Source organism: Cyrtonyx montezumae, unplaced genomic scaffold (assembly GCF_038088225.1).
Source record: "Cyrtonyx montezumae isolate F1298 unplaced genomic scaffold, pur_monq_1.0 scaffold_23, whole genome shotgun sequence".
Classification (NCBI taxonomy): Eukaryota; Metazoa; Chordata; class Aves; order Galliformes; family Odontophoridae; genus Cyrtonyx; species Cyrtonyx montezumae.
In genome coordinates this window covers 8,196,787-8,221,974 of record NW_027071970.1, presented here as the reverse complement: position 1 = coordinate 8,221,974, position 25,188 = coordinate 8,196,787, and the positions used below count along the sequence as shown (strand labels likewise).

The 25,188-nt window shown below is 38.3% G+C and overlaps 1 protein-coding gene across 3 annotated transcripts in view; it reads left to right on the top strand.

The window, feature by feature from the left end:
* ADGRD1 (adhesion G protein-coupled receptor D1) overlaps positions 1-25,188 on the top strand; it is a 124,626-nt gene that overhangs the window by 78,075 nt on the left and 21,363 nt on the right. For all 3 annotated transcript variants that reach the window (XM_065739130.1, XM_065739129.1, XM_065739128.1), the window contains 6 exons: positions 3,188-3,291; positions 5,961-6,072; positions 10,426-10,579; positions 14,148-14,214; positions 14,951-15,017; positions 22,139-22,230. In XM_065739130.1, coding sequence (XP_065595202.1) covers positions 3,188-3,291; positions 5,961-6,072; positions 10,426-10,579; positions 14,148-14,214; positions 14,951-15,017; positions 22,139-22,230 — 596 coding nt within the window. The remainder of the gene's footprint in view (positions 1-3,187; positions 3,292-5,960; positions 6,073-10,425; positions 10,580-14,147; positions 14,215-14,950; positions 15,018-22,138; positions 22,231-25,188) is intronic.

Below are 25,188 nucleotides of genomic sequence, written 5' to 3'. Positions count from 1 at the left end.
TGCCAGGTCTCTGTTCACATCATTAGCAACGACTGCAAGGTAAAGGCTGCCACAGGCTAAACCAAAAGGGTGTGGGGGGATTATATGGAGTATGCATTTGTGATGTAACTGCTTCTCAAAGCTGCAACTGAGAAACATCTGTTTTTTAAATAGTGTTTGTGATTACTAACACTCACGACTGCATGAGCTTGCTTCCTGGTGCTTCAGCTTGCTGCAGACTTCAGAAGATGACCTTACAAACTCAAAGAAGCAAATTCTTTTAGAAGCAAAGAATAATTTGATGCAGACTGGGACAAGTGTGAGAATCATGCTCATGGGACTACTTCACAGATTGCTCAATGTTTTATTTGCTGCTTTTTAATGCTATTTTCTTTAGTAATAGCATTACAGCCTGATTAGCATTTTTGTGCTGACTACAACATCATGCCAAATTAGTGTTTTGTATTCCATGTCATACATTAAGTCTGAAAAACTGCAGAAAGACAAGCTGAGGTAAGATGAAATTAGCTCACATCAGAGCACTGGGACTTATAGGAAATTGTTTCTGAACTGATACACAACACTTTGACAGTACAGGTATTTCTAAAAAACTGCATGCTTATTATCTCTTACAATGAACATAAACATACACTGTCTAGCTGTGCTGTAATAGCTGGGTTGCAAGAAGTTAGTAGAGGCCTGATATTTTAAACACAGGCTCTCTTCTCTCCCACGCTGTATACCTGCTTGTAGAAACGAGGCTGCACACCCTGGAAATCATTCCAGGCCTCTTGAAGCTATATCCTCTCTTCACAATTTATATCTACAAAAAGGCGATTTCTGCAGTGGCTGCAGCCAGTGTGAGCAGGGACTGTTCTCTTGCACAGCTCCAACCTGGCTCTTCAATTTGAGAACTGCCATTGCAGAGCTCTACCTTTTCCTTCACAAACAAAAGAATTATTGAAAGCTACTCATACTATGCAAGATGAGAAAGTGAACTGCAGTGATGTTGCTTTTGCAATAGTTGTTACCAGATGTGGCTTTTGATTTTAGAGTGCCATTCTTAGATTTTGTTTACCAGAGGCAAGAGCAATTTCCAGTTCACAGATGCAGGTACCTATGTAAGCTGTTTTAGATTAGAGTGCCTTATTTACAATTTATTGAGGAATGATTTCTTTTTCTTTATGGTTTCCAACTCACACAGGCTCCACTTGGAAGTGGCTGATTCACACCCTCTCTTGCCCTTGCACTGTTTTCTGGAGGAAGACAGGGCTAAAACCCAGAGAAAGTATTTTCTGGCTGCCCATGTTGGGAAAGAAAGGAGTGAAAGAAAGCCTTAAAATGCTGAGAAATTCTGATTCCTGAGTGACTTGAAGCCAGGAAAGCTTCCTCTGCTCCCCTCCTCCCTCTGGAGAAGTGCAATGCACCAACAGCAAGAGAAATGGATGTGTATCAAAGCAATCAGGGAAAAGTCCCATTCATTTTGGACGTGAATATCCCTGATGAGGAAATCACTTTAAAGCTACAAAATTTACTATGCAAGATATTCCTTTTTCAGGAACAATCTGTGAAGAATGGATATATGTGGCTTCTGAGGGGAGATAGAAGTTGTTTCATAGAAATTTTGTGGACTCTTTAAGATGGCCCACCACACAGAGCTCTTTTGTCATTGTAATTGATGCTGTCCAAGTCAGGGACAAGAAATGTGTCTTGGGCTGACAGAGAAAAAAACTACTAAAGAGCATATTTCCTAGGAACAGTAACACCATAGCAACAGTTGTCTTTCAGTGCTGCTGCTGTATCACTTAATAGTCCTCAGATTGCCAAGAGGCAAAATCTATTCTGCCATGAAACTTACTGCACATGAGCTGATGCTGCTGGTGGATCATTACAGGAAAAACGTACCTATACAGCACATCATTTTTGCCTTCATCTAAAATAATGGGTTTTTTTTCGTGATAACCACATGACATTTATTTTTCTCCTTTAAAAGGAATTTCAGAGGGAAATTTATCTGTAAAACTGATGAGGTCAATAATCTTTGGTGAAATACTTTGCGTGGGGGAATATAAGTGAGTGTGGAAATAATGGAAAATTCCAAACTGCGATGTTGGATTCGTTTTATTTGTTAGATTTTCTGCTATATATATTAAAAATAAATAAATGAATAAAGGAAAAGTATCATTCCTTTCAGTATTTTTCAGAATGAATAAATATTTTGAATGAGATTTCGGCTGAGAGTTTAACTTACAGTGAATAGACACTGAAATAAAAACATTGTATTTCAAACTTCAAAATGAAATCTTTTTGATTGACTACATTTTTTTTTCCCCAAAATGTTCAGTTTATGAAAATGTCAACTCTATCCAAATTCAAGTCAGGAGAAATGTTTGAAAATTCTTCTGAGATGAGAAAGAATTTTCCTGCTTAGTTCTGTTCTACTTATTATATATTAATACTGCCTGGCTCCCTCTGCTAGGTGTGGCTTTTTTGTCATTCTTCTGTGAGGACTTGCATGGAAAATTAAAGCATCTTTCTGATTAACTTAGGATGAAGGATCAAAACAAAATGTCACTCCTCCTTTGAATCTATCCAGGTTTCAACAAACATCCTAGTGCTGTGTACCGTGAAGTCACAGATTAAATGTTTGAAAATTGAATTACTTCTACAAAAGGTGCCTGTAGGTAAAAACAGAGGCTGAAGCTAGAGGTTTACATGCTGGCTGCTCTTGCTAGGTCTTTTCTCTGATTTTCCATTCTGTGGATATTAGTCCAGCTCCTTCAACAGGCACTGAAAACATGATACATTGAACAAAACAAGTGGGCTATAAATGGCCCATGATTTATGGGTTATCTTGGTTTGTCAGTTCTCACTGCTGTGAAGCACTTCTGGTATTTGCACAATGATGTAAATTATTGCAGCATGAGAGCATTAGCAGCGTGCCCTGCAAGCTGTGAAATATCCCATTGCTGACATTGTTTGTGCAGCCCAATAAGCTGCTCCAATCTCAGGCTTCATTCTATCACTGCAATGACTACAGTTCAGAGACAGCTCTTCATTTTGCATGCTAGAAACAGCAGTGAATGATCATGAACATCAGCTTATATATGGAAGAGGAAATACTACGTGCAGGGGGGCTGACCTGTGGTTTGGTGGTGTAATAAATCAACTAATAGATTTTCTTTTTTTAAATTTTGTTTGTGTACAGCTTACAAGAGAACACCAGGTGGCCCTCTCCTCCATCACTTACATTGGCTGTGCTCTGTCCATCTTCTGCTTGACGATCACACTGGTCACATTTGCTGTATTGTCGTGAGTGATTTTAACTGAATATCTGCTGAGCAGCTGAGGTACAGAAAGCCAAACAGTGCCTTTCAGGTCACTGGTTTGGATCTTTTCATTGCCCAGAATAAAGCAAAGGCTACTGATTTTTCAACCATCCTTAATTAAATTCTGCATGTGTATTTGCAATGGTTGGGTGTTTCTAAACTGATTTCCCAAAATGGTATGGTGTCTATATAGCAAGCTATTTTCATGCTATGAGAGAGTTTTAGATTTTTTTAAGGCCCTCCGTGTTTTGCCATAGTCCAGGAATCTTGCAAGGAGGCTGTAGGAGAGCTTGTCAGGAGCTCAAGGCAAATACAGGATCAGCAAGGACCACAGGATCTCCCCAGCAGAAGTATCTTTGGATTGCTTGAGTGAAACAAGCAGTGCTTTCTGCTTTCTATCTTGCCTGTAATGCAGTGTATTTATAAACTGCCTAGGCACGTCTGGAAAGGAAGGCTCAGTCAACATCAGCTGCCTCCTTTCTAATTTGTAAATGCTCTGCAATTACACCAAATCATCTATATTTGATTTTGAATATCTTTCTGTTCTCTATTAGGCTGGTTTTCTAACATGTTGCTTAAGGAGAATGAAGGACTCTAGAGAAAGTGTCAAATTTATTCTGTGGCTCATGTTTAAATCCCTGAATCTCTGCACCTTCACACCTGTAACACAGCAGCCCCTTTGAGGGCTTTCTGAACAGTGAAGGTTTTGCCATGGGCACTTTAGGTCCTTTTTGCCTATTTATGTTCTAGTAGTGACAACTGAGCTTGAGGCCCAGCTAGGCTTGATACAAACAGTTCTGGAAGAAAAAGCTTTCATAGAATTTTCTGTTTAAACAAACAATAGAAAACCTAACAAGGGGTGAAGAAATTCATCCAAGGTTGTGCAGCAGATTGGGATCATGGCAAGGAATATGATTCTTGTCTCCTTGCTTGTTAAGCACCAAACCATGCTGAAAGGCCAGTTTCTAGGAAAAAGAGCTTGCTAAACCAAGTAAACTGATTGCAATGTTTGTTTGTTCCAAAAACTGTGTTATTTCCAAGTCTCGAGATATGTGTTGGTCATACTTGGATTCAGTGTGTAATGTGTGGCAAAATCCACCCTAAACAAGTCCAATGTTGCCTATTTGGTGCTTTGCTATTAGTGTATTTAGGCAAAGGGGAATGATCTGCTCCATTTTTTGTCTGAGTGTAGAACTGGATATTAGAGTTTAGAAGGAAAATGAGCAAAAGGAGCTGGTACTGCTGCAGCTGGGCTGAAAACTCCTTGAGCATACTTGGAAAGAGAGCTTGGACCCAGCTGACCATCACTGTGTTAAGCACCCCACCTACATACAGAATCATTCAAACTGCCAATTAAAAATAATTTGATTAGATTTTCACTGGAGAGCAGGGCCTCATTAGACAGCTGAAGTGAAATTTTGCAATGTAGCGTTAGATGATCATGAGGTAAGTAGAGAGGAATCTGGCAAGTTCTTTGCTACTCTGTGTACTGGCAAGGACGGCTGCTTCCCAGGAGGACAGTCCTGACTGCCTTCTGGGGAATGATGTTCCACTGTGTGACTGCATCAAGTTCCTTATTAGAAAGCCACTGGCACTAAGCAGTGCAACCTGTCTTTCGGAAATACTTTTAGGGCATCGATATTTCTTTTTGTCTCCCTCTTTGCTCCCTTCTAACAGAGCAGTGGCTGAAACAGTGCTGGGAGTACAGGGCTAATAGCAAGCCATCGACTGCATTGCTGAACCTATGCCACCCTGCTGAAGGGGGCATGCACAACATGCACCAGCTGTTACAGAAGTCATCACAATGCAGCATAATAAAAGATGGGAGTGTGTACTGTTGTGCAGAGGAAGCTCTGCCATTTATGCAGCCAAGTGGTCCGGGTCTCCTGATACAATTAAAACTGACTGAAGAAGCATGCAGGCAGTATGCTGAACAAGAAAGCTTCTCACTTATTTAGAAGAACAGATTTATGCAAAAGGCCTGAAATATTTGGATAAATGTTTTTATGTTCTACTTCCTGTTCCTAGATGATTATAGAAGTTAAAGGTCAGAATACTCCCAGGAAAGCATATTCCTGTCAGATTTCCAGCCAGTTTTTGCAGAGACAAGAGGGAGAGGTTCAAATAATGTTGTAATCATGTTCAGTGCAGTGTCAAGATAGGCACCATCCATATGTGTATGAAGCAATAGTTCCTGTGCTAAAAAGCTGATAGTGGTAAACTCAGAACTGTATCTGGAGGTTTTTTAATTACTTATTTTTAATACAGGCAAATATAAAAAATATCTGAACAGAAACTTAAAGCCAGAGTGTGGGCTAGGTGTAATAAACTGCTGAACGCTTTCTGTGAGCTGCACATCTGATTTCCTTGACAGAAGCACCATTCAGAATCAAGCTCTTTGTTAATAGCCAGTCAAAACTTATTAGCATAGCTAGTTAACGTGCAAATCAGACTTCTGCTGCCTTTGGGATGGTGGCAAAATATACAAGAAACCAGTTAGGTACCACTCAGACCTAGTGGAAGAAGCGCTCAAAAGGCACTCGACCAGAACAAGTAACCAAAAGCAGATCAGAGATATTTCTGATGAGTCATAAGTATGTTCACACATCTTAGAATACTGCTTTGTTCACATACCTTTCTGTCTTCTGCCAGGTCTGTGAGCACCATCCGCAACCAGCGCTATCATATCCATGCCAACCTGTCCTTTGCTGTCCTGGTAGCTCAGATCCTGCTTGTCACCAGTTTTCAGTTCAGCCCTGGAACGGTAAGAGTGGGAGAGAGCAGTGACATTTTTGCAAGGCTTCTGCATGGCATGAATGCCACAGACAATGTCTATTGGGTGTGAGATCTCCCATTTTTAACATGCCAAGAAAAAATGCCATCCCAAAACACTGAATAAAGCCTTCTCTGAGTTCAAATAACATTATCATAGTAATTATCCATGTTTGACTGTTTGCAGAACAGAAGGTACAAGTGGTATAATCACTATAGTAATGAGGATGCACGCTCAAGTGGATCAACTTTCTTTGGCCTGACACTATTTATGTGTACTCTCATCCATTTGCTCTTTTGAGAACATTATGAATTCCTTATTGGAAAACTTGGTATGAATTTTGCATTTAGGTAGGGTGGTGTTTATATTTCTTTTGGGTGTTTTGTTTATTTGCTCGTTTGCTTAATATATTCTCTATTTTCTGCTATGTATACTTGTCCTCTCTTCATATTAAAGTCATCTTATTCTTGCTCAAAGGTAATAAGCTTCTTGGTGGAACTATCACAATTTCTTCTGCTCTCATGGGCAACAAAACAGAAGTTCTGTTTTTTGTTCACAAATTTTAATTAGGTAGAGTGTTTAATTTTTCTGAACAGCAGATTTATTGCTGTTGATCTTTGCTGTGGAAATTTTGTGTTTTTAAAACATAATTCATGTTTGTTTGACCTGAGTCATAATCAATGAGAAAGGTACAGAAAGTATTGCTTTCTTAGCCAGAGGCGACAGAAAACATTGCCTCTAGGTATCAATATGAGTTTAATTGAGGATCTTCAGCCTTGTCAAGCATGTATATATTTCTCTAAATATCTATGGCAAGTACATAAGCAAATGCCAAACGTGTTCATATAGCTCATCTGGTACTTAAATTTATGTAATTATAGGTTTTTTCTGCTTGATCCTGTACAACTGAGCTTGAAATTATGGATTGATTTTATAGAACTGCTATTATAGTTTATATTAAACTTTTTTTTTAACTTGAATACAAGTAAGTATGAGTTCTGCACACTTTTAAATTTGTCAAGACAAAAATGACATATTTATCTATATTAATCTCTAATGGAATTCCTTGAGGTTCTCTAAAGTTTGTAAATAACAGTAATATCTGATTTTACATAGGCTATTACTATCTGAAGATCTAAAAACAATTTGTAAATCTAAGTCCTGAGTAAGATGAAGGAAGGACATAATAAAAAAGGACTTAGATGGAAAATGAAAGAGAAACAAGGAAGAGCAGCAGCAGCAAAGGATGTCTGTCTGTCTGTCTACCTGCCCATCTTTCTACCCATCCAATGATCCACCTGTCCATCTTTCCATGCATCTCACACAGCTATCTCTTCTATAGTTAATTACATCTGAGGTTGAAATGTCCACCATGTTTACAAGCATGAAGAGCTCTTTTTGAAATCCACAGCTCCCAGAAAGCAAGCCCTTTTTTCATGCACTAGGCTTTCAAATGTGAAACGTCTCACAGAATCCCTGGATATTTCAGCAATAACTGTAACAACAATAATTGAAGGGCACAATTCTGTAAAGATCTGGAAGCTGAAAAGCACCAAGCACGCATCTGCAGCACTTTTATTTTTATTGTTATAACCTCCAGGGATCAGAGGTGTTCTGATTCACCCTGCTATTAGCCTTGCATCTTTACCTTCTGCGTGCTCAATCTCACCAGCTTGGGCATCAATTTTAATACCTTTAATTGCTGCTGTAATCGGACTGCTAAATGATAGTTTACAAAAAGAGACAGGCAATATGTACACTGGGAGGTGAACTTAATCTTCTGCATCTGTCAAAGATAGGTATATTTAGTGCTAAACAGTTTATAAGTGCCCTGTTTGAGAGGACAAATGGTACCAGTTTGCTTGAGGAAATACAGTGCAATAAGGAATGGCATTGTACAAACAGGCCATGAGCTGGCATCACTTTCTTGTAATGACTCTATCATCTTTTTTCCATCTCCACCTCTACGGACATTTAGTTTTTGATTCTAGTTATAGCATGCAGTATTTCCCTAGTAGTTTCAAACGCACTACTTAAAAGTTTGCAATTTGTCCTACTTCCTTTTATAGTATAGGAGTAATTTTTAATTTACTAATCACAAAACTCCCATGAATAGAGCTTTGATCTATCTAATACATCCACTTTTATTATTCTGTCATTTAAGGATGTTTTCAAAGTCGTAAAGCATAAATGTAGAATGAGTATTATACAATATTGTGTACAGACCAGACTCCTGCTCCTGCACTTCAGTTTTTTTGCTGTTTTGTGATACATATTGGTTGGCTACATGAACAACCGAAAGCGTCCATTTTACAAGAGTAGTTTGTAAGTCAGCTTTATATTGCATTTATGTTGTTGTGGACTACTGTTGAAAATCAAAAGGAGTTAAAATGGATTTCATAGAGTTATGATAAAATTAACTGGAAAGATTTTTACAGTTTTGGACAATAAGCAAATCTAGTTTAGTTCTATGTCACAGAACATTTTGAAATACTGAACACATACAGATCTTATTTACAAGAATTAAAACCAAACTTACTGTCCTTTAACACATCTAATCACAATGGATTTGAATCAGAATATCCCCATATAAGCATAAGAACCAGCTAAAATACTGGAAACCTTTACATTGCATTATGCTATCACGTTCTACCATGTTAATATTCATTAGCACAAAAAGTCCAAAACTATCCACGAAAAGAATAAAATGCCACTATAGAGAAACTAAACCGACACAACAAAGGGAACTGCTGATTAACAGCTTTAAGACTGTTGTGGAAGCAAACTGGTTTCTACTGGTAATGCATCCTCAGCACACAGATTCCACCAGCCTGCATATCCTACTGTGACTCATCCAGGTGAGGCAGTGAAACCTTGAAGACAACAAAAATCTTCCCATAGACCACATGCAAGCAACCCCTCCAAAATCCTGGAGCTGTGACAGAAAGGATGCTACAGGATGCAAAACTCAGATATAGCTGCTACTCATTCCAAGGGCACATTTAAAATGTACCTTAAGTGAAAGAAAACCAAGTAAGATTGCTGTGTGGTTAGCCCATTGGCAGTCACAGCTGTTCAATTGCTGTATGATGAGGAAACAACTCATGGCGAGACATCCTCCAAAAGCAGTTTGTGGGAAAAGGAGAACTGTGCTGTGCGAATATGTGAGGAGTGGAGAAGAAAGCATTTTTTTTACTGTTTATGTAAGATAGGCTGATAGGAGTCTTAGAGAAAAGTGGAAGGATCCTTTGAGGATCAATTGGTAGAGCTATTGTGAGCGCGCTGAAAGAAAAGTTGGTGCTTAAGCTCAAGCTACACTTCCTCTAGTCCACAGTGGACCATAAGAACTGAGTCGAGTGTAAGCAGGACTCTAGAGGATGCTTTTACTTCTCCATGCATTGCCTTTGGCATGAAATTCCACTCTTGAGGCATTTATTTCACTGCAGTACATGCAGTAGTTTACACTGGAGCTGATAGTCCAGTTTACACCAGGTAGGCTTGCTTTACGAATCGTATTTTCCCATTGCTTAAACTTTTGCACTAGCTCCTGCTTCCAGAATTTTGATAACACATAATCCTCCAAAAGATTATGTCTGAAAGGACTCTATGGAGAAAAAATTCAGTTCTTTGCCATAATTGCTTGGTGTGTTCTTGCCAAACATGGCTATGTATGGAGCAGACACGTGTTTCGGTACCTGGGAAATCGAGAATACCAACATACAGGCAAACTAGGACATCCACAGGGCAATTGGACATGAGAACCAATTACAGTTTACTGTAACTTTTTGAAATCTCTGTCAGTATTACTAATGGAAGAAAATAAGAAACTTTTGCAGAATTTAAACCTGGTCAGACAGAAATGGGAATACAATGTGATTTAATCTGTGTGTTATCATATTTTCAATATAAAGGACGCATTACAAAACAGAGCATTGTACAGCACAGTACTCCCACTTCTCTTGTTCTCTTATGTTCACTACAGACTTAATGTCAAGATGTTGAAACTGCAGTTCCAAATGCTTAAATGTCTCATAGATTTTAGTAAAAGTATTGCTTATACATATATAAATAATCAGTTTTGCTTTCCACAGAATGTCTGGCAATGTAAGTTTTTCATTTTATTTTTATTTTTTGAGATAAGGTAAAGTAGGTTTATTATTCTGATGCAATCTCAAAATCCCTTAGAAAAATGAAGTCCTCTAGTGCTTTGGTCCTTAAAAATATTTTTAACCAGTGACTTAGGCTTTAGTGTAAATGTAAAAAGAAATAATAATGATAAAAAAATGCAAAAGCAATAGGACTGCATCACAAATAGGTAATTATTAATTTTTGTTGTTAATCTAGGTGCCTTGCAAGATCTTGGCCATTCTTCTTCATTTTTTCTTCCTGAGTGCCTTTGCATGGATGCTGGTGGAAGGATTTCACCTCTACAGTATGGTGATCAAAGTATTTGGGTCAGAAGAGAGCAAGCACTTATATTATTATGGAATTGGATGGGGTAAGAATTCGTTTGCTGCTTGCTTTCAGTCTCTTCACTGTGGAACAAGATTAAATTCAGAAGCATATGTAAAAGAGTGATCTTATGATCCCATTTTGCTTTGCTCAGAATAGAAAGGAATACAGCTTCTGTATGTATAGTTTACATATCTTTAAAGACGTTCTACAAGTTTGAGGAAATAGACTAAAAAGGCTTTATTTTAACATTATTTTGTTTGGCTATTAAAATGAGGACAAAATGGTCTTTAATACAGCTGTCAAAAGGAAGTCAAGTATTCTTGGGCCATCTTGAAACCATAAGAGATACACATAATCTAGTAGTTAAAAAGAATGACCATTTTTGTACAGCCTGGATCGGCTAATTCTTGCACTGATTAAAAAAGGTTGAAAGACATTGGAGACAAAGGATATCTCATCATTTTTTCATTCTTTACTTTTATTTGAAACATTGAATGCATTTCACTTTTGCAAACCATAAGTCCTGAAATAATGTCAGGCCCCAGTCTTAAAATTACAAACCCAGACACATTATTCTTATTTAAGCAGAAGCTCTGATCTATGCATATAGATAAAAGCTTGCAGTCTCTATTAATGACAAGTTGGAACTTGAGGCATGAGTTGACAGGAGTGAACAAGGAACAAGGGGGGAACAAAGAACAAGGAACTCCACACTGACTGCCACTGATCTGCTATTATCTATTGAGGTTTCTGAGAGATATTGCTCCTGTAAAATTAATTCTACAGTAATCAGAGAGATGGGATACCAAATACTCTGAGCTGATTGAAGTTCCTGTGTATTATCTTTAGTCCCATGGGTGCTAAATATACCTTTGATAGGTATATTTGAGGGTGATAATATTCTACTTCTAAAACTATCCTGAGAGTGACTGGGGGAAAAAAGTGCTTTATTGCCATGGTGAGTGGGCATAATGCACACAGGTTATTGTAACAAAACTTTTCCCAACCACCCATCTGTAGGATGCTGATGATAAAGGCTGTGATACTGGAGATTTTGCTGTAGCACCTGTTTTCCAATTCCTGGCAATTTTCTTTCTTTTGGAGACCACCTTAGAATGGAGGTTTTGTTCTAAGCTGTCAGAAGATCTAAACTGTCAAAAGATCTAAGCTTCCTAATTTGCTCTCCCAGATTTATCCACATACATGATCTGATGCAGAAAAAGAAAATCATTCAAAATTAACTTCTTCAAAACAATTGAGAGAATATGTTTTTTCCCATTGGGTAAGATAGATCGTTTCAGTATTAGAAAGGAATTCACTTCATTTGTATCTACTCTAAATTTTTCTACATGTGACATATTTAGCCTTTCAGAATTCATACCTTACAATTACTTGCTTCGAATTGCCTATCAGAAGTTTCTATAGTTTCTCTGTTTTTTGCTATGTATAGATGACAAAGAAGCTTTCAGAAAAGAGTTCCCTGGTTTACAAGCATTTTCCATTTAATTTATTATTACTGCCTCAGAAACATGAAGCAAACGGATTAGATGTATGAAGAAGAGGAGGGAAACTGGTAATCTATCTCATGTTCATTTTAGGCTTTACACTTGAGACTGTAATTGGGCTGAATTTAGGGAGAATTCTGTCTGAGCAAGGATGGTGCTTTCAGGCTTCCTGTGCCCAGCTGCTCAGAGTTTATGCCCACTCTGCAGACAGTATTTTGGTTCTGGGTTCGGGAGGTAGCTTTAAATTAGCTGTCCTGGGGACCTGGACAACTCAAGCTACAGCAGCACAGGGAGGTGTGTGGAATTATTTGTCCCATTTAAAGGTGACACTGTATTGCGCTGGGACTACAGAGACGCAGATGACACCACTGCCATAGATCATCTGCCAGAAACATGTACTAGAACATTTTCATCTGATCCTGTGTCTGGAATCCATGGTCTATTGCATCATAAATTTAGCAATTCTGGGTAGAATTGGTGAGCATATTTGTAGCATCTGCTAACTGAGAAAACTTTCAGATACAGTCAGGAACCATAACCGTAATTCTCTCGTGGATGGTAACCAGTGCCAGCACAACATCAACATTTCCTATTATGGGGGTAGACTAAATTTCACAGCCCTTACACAATTATTTCTGACAAAAGATTAAACAAACACATTTACTTTTGTGTATAATATGTAATCCATATGAATTCTTCAGATCAAAATAAATCTTACTATCCTCTTAGGCTAAATATAGTTTCATTTCAACTTTTATGGAATTATTGAATGATTGTTTCTTAATGCAAAAATGGTCTCATTCCACTTTGATGCTGCATCCGTTGCTATCTACCATTTAATATCCTGTCAATGCAAAGGAAAAGCAAACACTGCACTTTAGGCTGCAGAACATTTTACTACCCTTGTCTTAACAGGTCTTTTTATGCAGATGATTGCTCTGTGTTTCATCTGTGTAAGTTTTATTATCTTCTAAAAGAACTTTGTATTTAATTTTCCTCTTCACTGCCATTTAAAATTGATGTCACAGTAAATCTTTTGAATATCTGGCTTTTGGAAAAACAAAACAAAACAAAAAAGCAAAGTGTTAAGGAAAGTTAGATACAGGTATTTTTGCTTCTATGACATATAGGCAGAGCTTGCTAGTTGCAGGAAGACCACTGGCATCAGAAGATAAACAGTGCCAACCAATAATGTTGTCTGTGGCTGGGGATATGAGGGACTTCTTGTCAAGGTAGCTCACATAGCCATGGCAGAGCAATTTGCAGCAGACAGGCTTATGTCAGTGCATAATTGCTATGTTGAATATGATTATTCTTGGTTTTGTTCAAATATGTATGGGATTCTCCTTTCTTAAACAGACACATGTATACTAAAATTTTGCCTTCTCTTAGTTCTTACACAAAGAAGCTTTTGAGGGGTTAATTCTTACTTGGACAAGTATGGGAGAACAGAAACAAAGTACCAGGGGTGTTGGAATCCTCCCAATGAATTTCAAAGTGGAAGACCAAACAATGCTTGTACATGCTGCTTCTTCCCCAGTGCTAACTACAAGGTTACTCTAGCTACAATCATTAAAGAACAAAAATACTGCTTCCAGAAATAACAGTTCTACCACTACAAGAAAGCTTTGCAGAATTTTATGAAGACGATTAACAAGATTGTTAGAACAAGCAGTAAAATTAAGCAGAAATTGATTGTCAGAGTTTTGTAAAAACCTCGTGGAGGAACCCTGAAGAATTTAAAAGAAAATTGAAACCTCAAGCTATAGCATATAATACTCTGTCTGGGACACGGTTATTAAATTCTGTTAGGTGACAGAAACCTAAACTGTCACATTTTATTCAATCATATAGGAATTTACAGACAATCATTTAATATTTAAAGGAGTGAGGTTTCACTGTTCAGAACTGTTGGCAAAAAAGCCCTTGCTCCCTTTTCCAGGTCCCTGCCTGGAAAGTTGTGTTAAGTGACACAACAGGACATGGCAGTGCTGAGGGTTCAGCAGCGCACAGCCACCCGTGGCAGCAAGGCCATCCTCATCTGCCTTCAGTTCAGCTGAATTTGCAGGGTTTACTGGAACTATAATGAGCTTTGCCTTTTCACAGGCTGCCCATTGGTGATTTGTGTAATTTCTGCAACATCGTCCTTAGACAGCTATGGAGAAAGTGACAAGTGAGTATGAAACGTCTCCAACAGCAGGCACCCAATGGTCTGTGCTCATGCACAGAATAAAGCTGGGGCTGAAGCATTTCTGACCAAATGAGAATAAACTTCAGCTAAAGATATTCAGCTTTTTGAAGAAAACTGCTGTTGAGCATCCACAAATTTAGAATAGATGTTAAAAAAAAAAAAAGTTCCAATCTAAGTTGGAAGAAATAAAGCAAAATTTTCTGAGAAAATACCACAAAATACCTGCCATTTTTTAAGTGGAAGTTTTGGAGCAGGGGTTGTTTGTAGTGCATGGTTTACTAGCTTACATTGCCTGTTCTGTAAGAAAGAAATATGACAATGTGTTTTCCCACACCCTGCCCAACCCCATCTGTGCAAGGCAGGAAGGGCTTAGATTTGTCTCTTGCTACAATGGCAGTGCTTTCAGCACTGAAAGGAGTGGATGCAGGAACAACAAATAACAAATAACCTTTCCTTTCTTCCTGTCTTTCTGCCCCTAATGCTATATGAAGGCCTGATGGAACAGGTAGCTGTCCCTGATTCTTTGAAAGACACAAATCTAAATGAGATCTTGCCTCAGAGTGTGAGGGGAAAAGGAACTTCTTATTGATGCTCTACTATGTCTCTTGCTTTTAAAATTCATCAGTGTTTTTACAATTTTAGTCTCTTTTAAAATCAATAACGTTACTTATTAAATGATTGTGTGTTTCACCTAAAATCATTCTATTTTTCTCTGCAGCTGCTGGCTTTCCCTAGAGAATGGAGCAATCTGGGCTTTTGTGGCACCAGCGCTGTTTGTAATTCTGGTAGGTAAACCCCTAGCTGCTATTTTCATACTGGATGTCTATCAGTCACAGAACAGAACTCAACTGGAAGGTGTTTGAAGCTGTTGCTTGTAGTGAACTCACTTTTCTGGGTGAAAGCTGAATGCTCACAGTGAAGATGATGTTCAGCAGGGCTTGCAAGCTCTGCAGCTGGCAGAAATGGGATAAGCCAACAGCCCAAGCTGTCACCTCTCTGGGGAAGGTAAGAAGTGGCCCCCACATCTGCCTTCTTACAGTGATAATGTCTTCATGCTCTTCCGCATTGGGATTTTGACATTGGTTGTGTCTCTTTGTTGGGCTGATTGAGACAGGGCTGGGATGGGTTGGCTACCAGAACATCTTTCAGCAGCAGTGAACATCTTTCCAGAGAAGCATGCACACTCATGGATGCAGTACTGGGACGTGCATGCCCTACAGCAGTTTAATTATATCTACACATTAAATGACAGCATGTAGTGACTTAATTAATGATCGCTTAGAGTCAGGGGTCTCTGTAGGGATTAAGTGGAAGATTTCTCCTCCTACAGCACTGTTTCCTTCACTATTATTGATCACATTGTCTACAGTTTTTGCTGCAAGTTGTAATGTAAGAGTGAGAACATGAGAACATGAACATGGAACAGATCCACTGATTTGAGAAATCAGGATGCCTTTAAAGCTTTGCTAATTTGAAAGGTATGATCCCAAATATAGACCAGAGCCTATGCCTGCTGTGGCACTGAAAGGGAGTTGGGTAAAATAAGATCCTAACTACTTTTTTTATCAAAGGAAGGCAGATCCTCTGCCTTGTACTTCCCCAGGAAAAATGGCATTTCCACAGAAAGCACAGACACATCCCCGGATTTCTCTGCACAGAGAAACCCAGCAAGTCCTGCTGACAGAAATCCAGCCTAAGTGATTCTGGAGAGCTATACATGCAGTAGTACAGGGAGTGCTAGTGTTTGAGTAGGAGTGCTAGTGTAGGAGTGCACATCTCTGTACCATCTGGGGAGCAGGGGGTGGCTCCTTGGCTGACCAGTACCATCACAGGTAATTTTATACTGCACCTGGGTTGACATCCTCACATTTGCCTTGGAGACAACAAAACCAGCAGCTCTTAGCCCCCTGTTCTCCACTTGAGATATAGGCTTTGAAAAACGAAGCTGCATAAACATATAAAAAACAATGGAAACAGTTGCTATGCCAGTGTGGCAGAAATTGCTTCATGTTAGCGTTTTAATGAAATGATTAATGGCAGCAGTGGAAAATCCCTATGCAGAATTTCTTTTACCTGAGGGAAAGCATATGTATGTAAATAAGAGATGCTGATCACAGGATTAGAATTGGCTAAATGGCTCTGGACTTTGTTCTGGCAAGTTTATTGTCTTGTTCGCCAGTACCTTTGACCTTCTGTATGTGAGTTTGTATTCAAAGATGTGTGGATATTGATGGCTAGAGAGCAATTAAAATAATGTAATGTTTGAACATCTCCTTCTCACATTAGCATTTGCTTTCTGGACGTTGTTCAGCAGCAAAGGAGGAAATGACATGAAACTCGTAAAATCAAATCTTTCCCAGCTGCTGTCCAAAGATGATGTTAATCAAAATGCTCTAGATAGGGAAGCTCTTACTCACCTGAGTGAACACAGCCTTCAATAATTTGCATTCATAGCTGCTTGCCAATGAACGTAAGGGTTTAACTATCTGACTATCACTTATGATATATAACATTTGTGCAGCTCAAGTTATATTGTTGTAGGAATGCAAATGTTTTGTGAAAGAGAAAGAATGAGCTCACAAGGTTGATTCACGTAGAGCAATTTGTTAAACAGTCTAAACCCAGTCTCTCTGTGCAAAATAGCAGCAAGCTGGCTGACAAATTATTCTCTCTGGGCATTGAATATGCTAGATGAAAAATATGTTTGTGCCTATAGGGAAATAACAAGGCTAAATACTGTTTTGTGTGTGCATGTGTGCCTCTACTTTTTAAGAAGAAAATTAGCCACTAGTTGTGTTAGTGTTTAGCTCTGAAAATATTCCTCAAAAAGCAGTTTTTGACTACTTTCATCCACAATTTGTTTCTGCCAAGAAAAAGGATTATGCTGTGAAGAAAACAGGGGCCTGCTCCTTTCAGCTCCCACTCACTAGAGAGTAGGCAGACCCAGTCTGCTTTTGTCCTGCTGCAGCCTCAGTCAGTACAGACATCATGGAGCCTTAAAGCAGAACGATGTGGTGCAAGTGTGACGGGGAAAAAAATACTCACACATACTTTCCTGGGGAGTAATTTGCAGAACCTCCCAGACCTAAATGGATTCTGATACCCAAGATTAGGAATATGAGGAAAGAAATAGTTCCTTCCATATGTAGGTCTTTGGGCTTCTAACTGCACCTTAAGGTTTAAGGATTGCTCTCTACTTCAGATCCTCGATTCCCCAGCCACAGCACCAGACCTCAATACCATCCTTGTAAGGCAACTTCCCACAAGGACTGTTGTAATCAATTTGAAAGGCAGCCTACCCTCAGCCAGTGTCGAATCCCAGGGAAAAATATGTCTTCAAAGCAAAGAAACCCAAACAAACCAAAACCAACCAAACCAATTAACCAAACGAACAAAACTTGGCTTCTCACAAGTCTTTCTAACAAACAGCATTTTTATGGAGTTACATGATTTTTGATAGCAAACTGCTATCATAATTCTGTGCCATAGGGATGTTAGTTTTGTAGCCAGTGCCTTAAGAGAGGACACCATGAAACACGAATGGCTGAGACTGCCATCACTAGCCTCATGTAGTACTTGTTTATGAGTGCTAAACATATCGAAGGAGATTTTCTCCTTTTACACCTGTTGCTCATAGATGCTTTAGTAAGCTCTGTTTGCCTCACGGTCTTCCTTTATTCATTCCTTTATGTACCAGTGCAGACTTGAGCTCATTTTTGTATGCTGAATTGTATTCTACTCCACAGATGGGGCCACTGATTTAAAAGTGGCAATTTGTGCCCTTTATTAAATGCAATTTGTCATGGGAAAAAGGGGCAGAATTGGACCAGTGATGTTTAAAGGCACTGAAACAGTAGGATTTCTTTAGTTACTGAAATCAAGTCCATACTTAAGTGCTGTGATGAAACAGAGCACAAATTGAACAGATCACAGCTGCAAAGCTACTCTTTTTTTTTTTCCTATTGGCACTCAGTTATAAGTCAATTCAAGATTTTAAAATTGAACTTATTCGTTATTTTAAAATTAGATTTCCTCTCAGTTAACCAACAGAAAAACATGAAGTGACTTTTACAACAATGGGGCAGATTGTAAAAAAATAAAATTGAAAGTCATGTACAAGAAGTCTAAAATAACTCACAGTAGTCTATTCGCTCTGTATTTGGCCTGGGACATTGCTCTGGCACAGGTAGGTGTGGCACTGGGCTTTCCAAAATCATTCCCAAAGTTCTGAACATCTCTCTGTATAGAAATGCATCACACTCACTGATTTCTGAGGTGACCAAGCAAAGGGCTGCAATTCCAACAACTTGCAGTGTTGGTGTGCTAACGATGTCGTGACAGAGACCAGAGTATATTGCACTGTCATAGAATGCATTAAACCTCAGACTCGAAGAAACAGTTATAATTCCCTGTGCCACTGTCCAAAACTGAAGTGGAGCTTAAAATAGCTAATGGATTTAGAGCAAAGCTTGTCAATAGATTTAATTAAGGCAATATGTTTCATCTGTTTTTTAAAATTGTATTTCCTCTGTGCTTCCAAGCCTTTTCTTGGCCAGGGTGTAACATACCACATCAGAGGGTTTTACTCATGGGATTTCTGCACTGCACTAAAAAACCAACAAAAACCTCGTGAGACTTGGAAGGAATCTGAGTGAAAACCCTTAAAAAAAAGGTGAAAGTATTGAAAATACATTTCAGCACTTCTTTCATCTCACCACACTCATTTTCTACATTCATTCTGCTCTTCCAGAGAGATCCTCAAGAAATCCCACTGGGACAGCTGAGAAAAGGCATCAGGTGTTGGAATTGTTGATAGTTTGGCTCACGCACGTTATGTTTCTCCATGTCCAAAAGTCTGACCCGAAGAAATGTTGACAAGAAATATTCACTTTGAAAGAATTCTATTTACATTTAACTCTCTGCCTGATCTGACAATTTTTAGTCAGGTGAGATTGTCACCAAAGTGAGCCAGAGCTCCCTGGTGCCCCTGGGATCTTTCCATGGGCTTCGGTGGGCTCTGGATCAAGCCTACCATAATGGGAACTGGCAACTCCTGCTGATTTCGCAGAGAGTTGTGAGTTCCTGAGGTCAGACCAGCTGCCTTGAAAGGAGTCCTGTGAGTTAGGAAACGTGCTATTGTTATTAGCTGTACTTGAAAAGTGGAGTGTAGTCAGTTCCATGTTCATGTGTACTTTTAAGGCAAAACAACTGCAACTGGCAGGCAGTCTGGCCCTTCAGAAAAGTAAGAAATAGGAGCTATATACAGTTCTCTTATCTAAATGTTTGTTCTCCTACTTTGAACATTATGATATATGCTAAAACATAGTGAGTGCTTCATCAACTAATCATTCCCCTATTAAAGTTATTGGTTAAGTGTTTATTTCAAATGCAAAAAAAAAAAAAGTCAGTGTAAGGAACAATTCAGTGGCTGTATTTTGGTTTTGGTTTCCCTTCTAAAGACAGTGGAAATACCTCCATGCTTTGCTTACTGAAACATTAACAAAGGAAGATGTTCATTGTTAACCAGTTTATTTAGACTGAATGAGATTACTTTAATTTCTCAAAATATCTCAACAGAAATTTTCAAGTGGTTTAGGAAATTTAAACGTAGAACTTTGGGACTTGAGTGTAAGGGTTGGTTGCTAATTTTACAAGTACCTTATTTTTATCAGCAGTGAGATCACAGGGCTTGCTTCACAGCTTGTAAATAATTAACTAAAGCACCCTGGAAGGGATATGATTACACTGACTGCACAAGAGGAGGAGCTCAAGGTCTTTTTCAATTTCAACTTCAGACAAGCCAAAATATAAATTCATTTCCATTTTCATTTGTTTTTACATAAGAAATTAAAATTCATCTGGAAATGCTAAGTTGTTTGTGCTTTAGCAGAACATCTAGTTTCTGTCTCTTTGGAGACTGTCCTGTATGCAGTATTTTGACAACCACTTCCTAGGGTTCTTGTTCAGTTTGAGTGAAAATCTGCAAGAATCCAGGTATTCCTTTGTTTGTGTTGATCATTTATAGCTGTTGTTGACTTTGGTAAGATGTAGGAAATTCAGAATTTGAGGATTGAGGTTTTATCCTTTCATCTTGACTTCACTGGAATTTATTTTTTCAAGTTTTTAAAATACTTATGCATAACCTGCATATTTTTAAAAATGCTGTGCAGAAGGTAAAATTTAGGACAGTCTGTCTAACAAGAATTAGGAATGGAAGAAAGGGTTGGGGTTAAGTGCTAGAGAGGCTGGCAGTTTGCAGTTATCGGAAAAAGGGTTCGGGCAACAGCTGAACTTGAGCTGTCAATGAGATATCTGCAACGCAGCATCAGAAGAGGAGACTGATACTGTGGATAAAAGACCAAGCAGGGCTGGTGAATGACAGTATGCTGAGGAAGAGGTACAGGGTACAGAATTCCTGTGAAATTCCCATGAAAAGCTGCAGCAGTGAGGATTGCTTGGTGGAAATGCAGCAGAAAACTGGAGAGTTTGGAAGAGGGGAGGAAGAAGAGAAAGAGCAACTTGTTCATATTCATCATTTGCTGCTTCAGTCAACATGCATATTTAGCATATAAATGGGTTTCTCAGAAAGGCTTGTTACTGCCTCAGAGATGCTAAAAATATTTTCAATATATGAATCGATGGGAATAGGGAAAATGATCACAAGAGCATTCCATTTCACTTCTTATTAATCTCTCTAAAACCAATTGAACAACGAATGCACTTGTAATTGAAAAGCTGTCTTGTTCTACAGGGGATTCTACGGATGGGCTAAAAAGCCATGGCAGAAACCAACGACCACATTTGTCCTTACACTTCACACTAGGTGACGATCTGCCCTTAGAAACCTATAATTTAAGAAGTGGTCATAACATTTACAAAATGCCACAAAAACAGTTATTACCAAATTTAATCATTTTTAACTCATGCCCCTCACTCCCCAAATTTGAAAATATATTCTAAAATTTATTACGATGATTTAGTTTTAACTGAGCAGTAATACTATAATGAATTCTTTTTATATGTTCTTCAGTTCAAGAGAGCTTTGTTCTTTGTTCTTGATGCTAAACATCAGCTTTGTAGCTGATGTTTAACTTTGGGCAGAGAGAGGAGACGTGTCTTTCACCTGCACAGTCTCTCTCTCCTCTTTCTTTCTTTAAAGCTAAGGTGTCTGCAAAACAAGACAGTCTTTGCCACATCTCCTTAAAATGATGAAGATTTCTTTCTTTCTTCGCCTGTGACTCCAGAGCAAACTTCCCTTTGTTGCACCTTTTCAGTGTTAGTTGTTTCAAGAATTCCGAGGTTTCTGTTGGGAATTCTTTTCATCCCTGACATCAAAACACGTAGCGTTTTGAAGAGCAGAGTTCAGGCTTAACACATTTTTCTCATTGCTCATTTAAAATAATCTCACGCTTAAGTTGCGAGTAGAGTTTGGTAAGAAATAAGAATTATACACTGTGAAGTCTAGTGAGAAAGGTTTTCTGAAGCCTGTGTACATGAAAGCACAAAACCGAGGAGCACGCGGACACAGATCCCTGGTCACTGAAGGTCTTGTCTAATTTGTCAGCTGGTGGTACATTGCCTGAGTATTTAATTATACAGTAAGGATCCTGAGCACTTTATTTGTGAATGAGAGTGTCAGTATGGCCTCATCTGAAAGAAGCAAGCTGTTTCTGAAGGAACCAAAAAACACAAGCTGCCACAAGAACCCACTTTGGGGAGAGAGAAATCCAATGATAGAAGTCAAACTATACCAGTTCAAAACTGGAAACCTCTCTTTCACCAAATGAAAACAGCAGTAGTGCTCCTATTTTCTGTTGCGTTTGCACAGTACGTTCTCAGGGCACTTTGTACCTCTCACACAGTTGCTCCATAATTTCCTGACCAAGTTTTGTTTCTTCTTCTTCAGGTCAATATTGGTATTCTCATTGCTGTTACAAGAGTTATCTCCAGAATCAGTGCAGATAACTATAAGGTCCACGGAGATGCCAATGCCTTCAAGTAAGTTTCTCATATTCAAATTCTGCTATAACAAGTTAGTAATCTCATGTCACATCCTAGGGATTAATATCATGGGCTTCTAGAGCACTGATATAATTCCTTTTTAGTAAAAAGCAAATAATGATAAAGGCAGCGTATTATTCTCTTGAATGCAGCCAATTAACCAATATTTTGTGAAAGCAATATGCAGCATGGGATGAAGCTTTTAGTCTGGCATAAGCTGAGGTGTTTTCCTGCTTATTACAGTCTCCAGCATTTGCTGATTCATTATTTTCCTTTTTTATTAATGGAAGCTTTCCTCTTACAGCTAGTTTTAAAGAGAAATCTCGCAGAGTATGATTAATCTGTACTTGGGTATGGCAACTATTCCATTCTTTCAAAGGATAAACTTGTTTCTATCCCCAGTTTAGCAAAATATTCAGGAATATGCTTATTTTTAATACTTTCTTGATACTGCAAAGCACAGAGACTTACCCTGGATTTAAATGTGTTCTTAAACTCAACTGTGCCTTTATATCAAGGTGCCTTGAGCCCCTAGGGATAGTGACTTCTCTGAGTGTATCATCTTTTAAATACTGTGCTATCGAGGCTAGAGGGGAAATTGCTGCATCTGAGCATGTAAGGACAAATTCTGATTTCTAAAGTCTGTAGGATTATACATGGTTAAGTAAGAAGACAACTTAATATACTGAATTTAAAGTAACATGCTGAATATTACATTTAGTCTTTTACCTCCTAAAGACATTTTAGTCCAAATACAAAATACACTGTATATATCTTAAGCAGTTTATAGCTTGGGTAGAAGAAAAATGTGATGATGGTTTGTGCTTAACGTTTCTGAGTCACAGGTTATTGTATGATAAGCTGCAGTGCCACTGATCTGAAATGGGGTCGTAACGAATCATTTCTATGCTTGACTTATGTGTGTAATTTTTAAAATGCCATTAAGTTTACAATATCGGTGACAGATACCTAATAGAAATTAGTTTAGATATTGTACACTTACCCAACAGGAGAAGAAAAAAGTAAACAAGTCTACACAGAAATCCATACAATAATTACATTGCAATGAAATGGAAAGAGTGGGAATTAAAATAGCTGTTTCGGATTTGGATGAATCCCAATGACCTTCAGAAATACAAAGGAAATATAGAACTTTGGAAAGCAAATGACTGTATTTTCAATGACAATTTGTATCCATTTTAGAATTACAAAAACAAGAGAACAACCTCCATAAATAGGAGCTACACAGATAGCTCTATGCACTTAGGTGTTTCCTCACTTGAATTATAGTGAAGAGTTGATTCAGTACACACTGTACCCTGCACACGTATCTTTCTCTCTCTCTCTCTCTTTATATATACATATATATATATATATATATAAAGCTGTGTATGGATAAGTAAGTAAAACTGTTTAAGGATAGTTGCTCTAGAAATAAGATGAAATGCATTCACGTGTTCTTAGTTTAAATATTATCAGCTATAGATTTTGAATAGTGGAGCACTATACTGAAAATGTGAAGCGTCCATGCACCTGGTTAAGAGATGCTCCATGTGCCAAGTATTTTTAAAGTACATTTTTAGGATTTGACCTAACTATAGTGATGGTAGTTAAAAATAATAACTAATGAGAAGACAACAAGAATCATGAACAAGCTTTGATAGATTATCTTTCTTCTTAAAAATAAATTGATTAAGAAAGATATGTCAAAAGGTAAACAGAACATACTGATACCATTACAGAAATGTGTCCTCAAAACTAGAACAGCATAAATAGCTGTCTAAATCAGACCTTAAAGATTGTTAGCAATTTATTGTACAGAGGATGTCATGGAAAAAGTAAGTAGCCTGTCTGCTGGAAAAATAAAAAAAAAAATAGAAAAAGAAGGTCTTTGTAGCACTAGATTTATTTTCCTGTCATCAATACACCTCACACAGGTGAGAAGAGTTTGTGTCTGGTGTGAAATCAGTCTGTTCACAGTAAAGTTTTCCAAAAAGGAAGAGAACAAAACCAGAGTGGGCTCTGTTCTGACAGCTGTTTGAGAAATGTTTTTCACAGTGAAATGAAAATGCCTGCAACCCTGCTGGATCTTAGATGTTGATTAAAGATCGTTAACAAATGAGAGTGGATAAGCACAGCAAAATGAACCAGTGACACAGAGCACAGAGAAATCAGAAAAACGCAGTAAGCCCTGCAGTTCCTGTCAAGCTGCTGTCAGCAAGAACTACAGGGTGGTTTTTGAATCAACAAGTGCAATTGGCTTAGGGAGAAATCACTGAAGATCACAAACTGCATTGTGCATCACAGGCCTTAAATAAAGGGCCTGTCAGGCACCCGTCTGGATGGGGCCGTTCTTTTGACATTAGCTGTGGGGGAAAATGGAATATGTTAGAAAGAATTTATCAAGCGTTTCTTGGAAACATCTAAATTAACATGGCACAACATGATTTTGGTGAGACAGGAACGTACTTTGTCACAGTGTCTTAGATCTTTGTTGTAGCAGTGTTTCATAGGGAGGAAGGGGATTTTAAGGGCTACATTCACTGTTTCGTAAAGTAAAAGAAGCAAAAGGCAAAATAAAGAAAATGAGAACTGCTCAATCCAATAAACTTTCAAGGGAAAGAGAGATTTCAATGCATTCTTTTCAAACTGGAATGAAATTTAAATGGAAAGCACAATAAGAAACACTAAGTTTCTGTCTGCAACCATTTAGATGATCCTACTGAAACAGTGGGGCTTTGAAAGTTACAAGTGGTAATGATCCAAAAGACATTGCAGAACTGGTTAGAGTGCAACTGAAGTGCTGTGATAGGAGTGTAAGAGAGGTGCTGGCTGTCTCTCCTTGGTAACTCAGGCCAATATTTACATCTGCCATAAGCACCTAACAGACCTCACCCTTGCAGCCACTGCTAAGTTCAAACAAACAGCAGTTGCAGGCATTCAGGTTTGAAAACC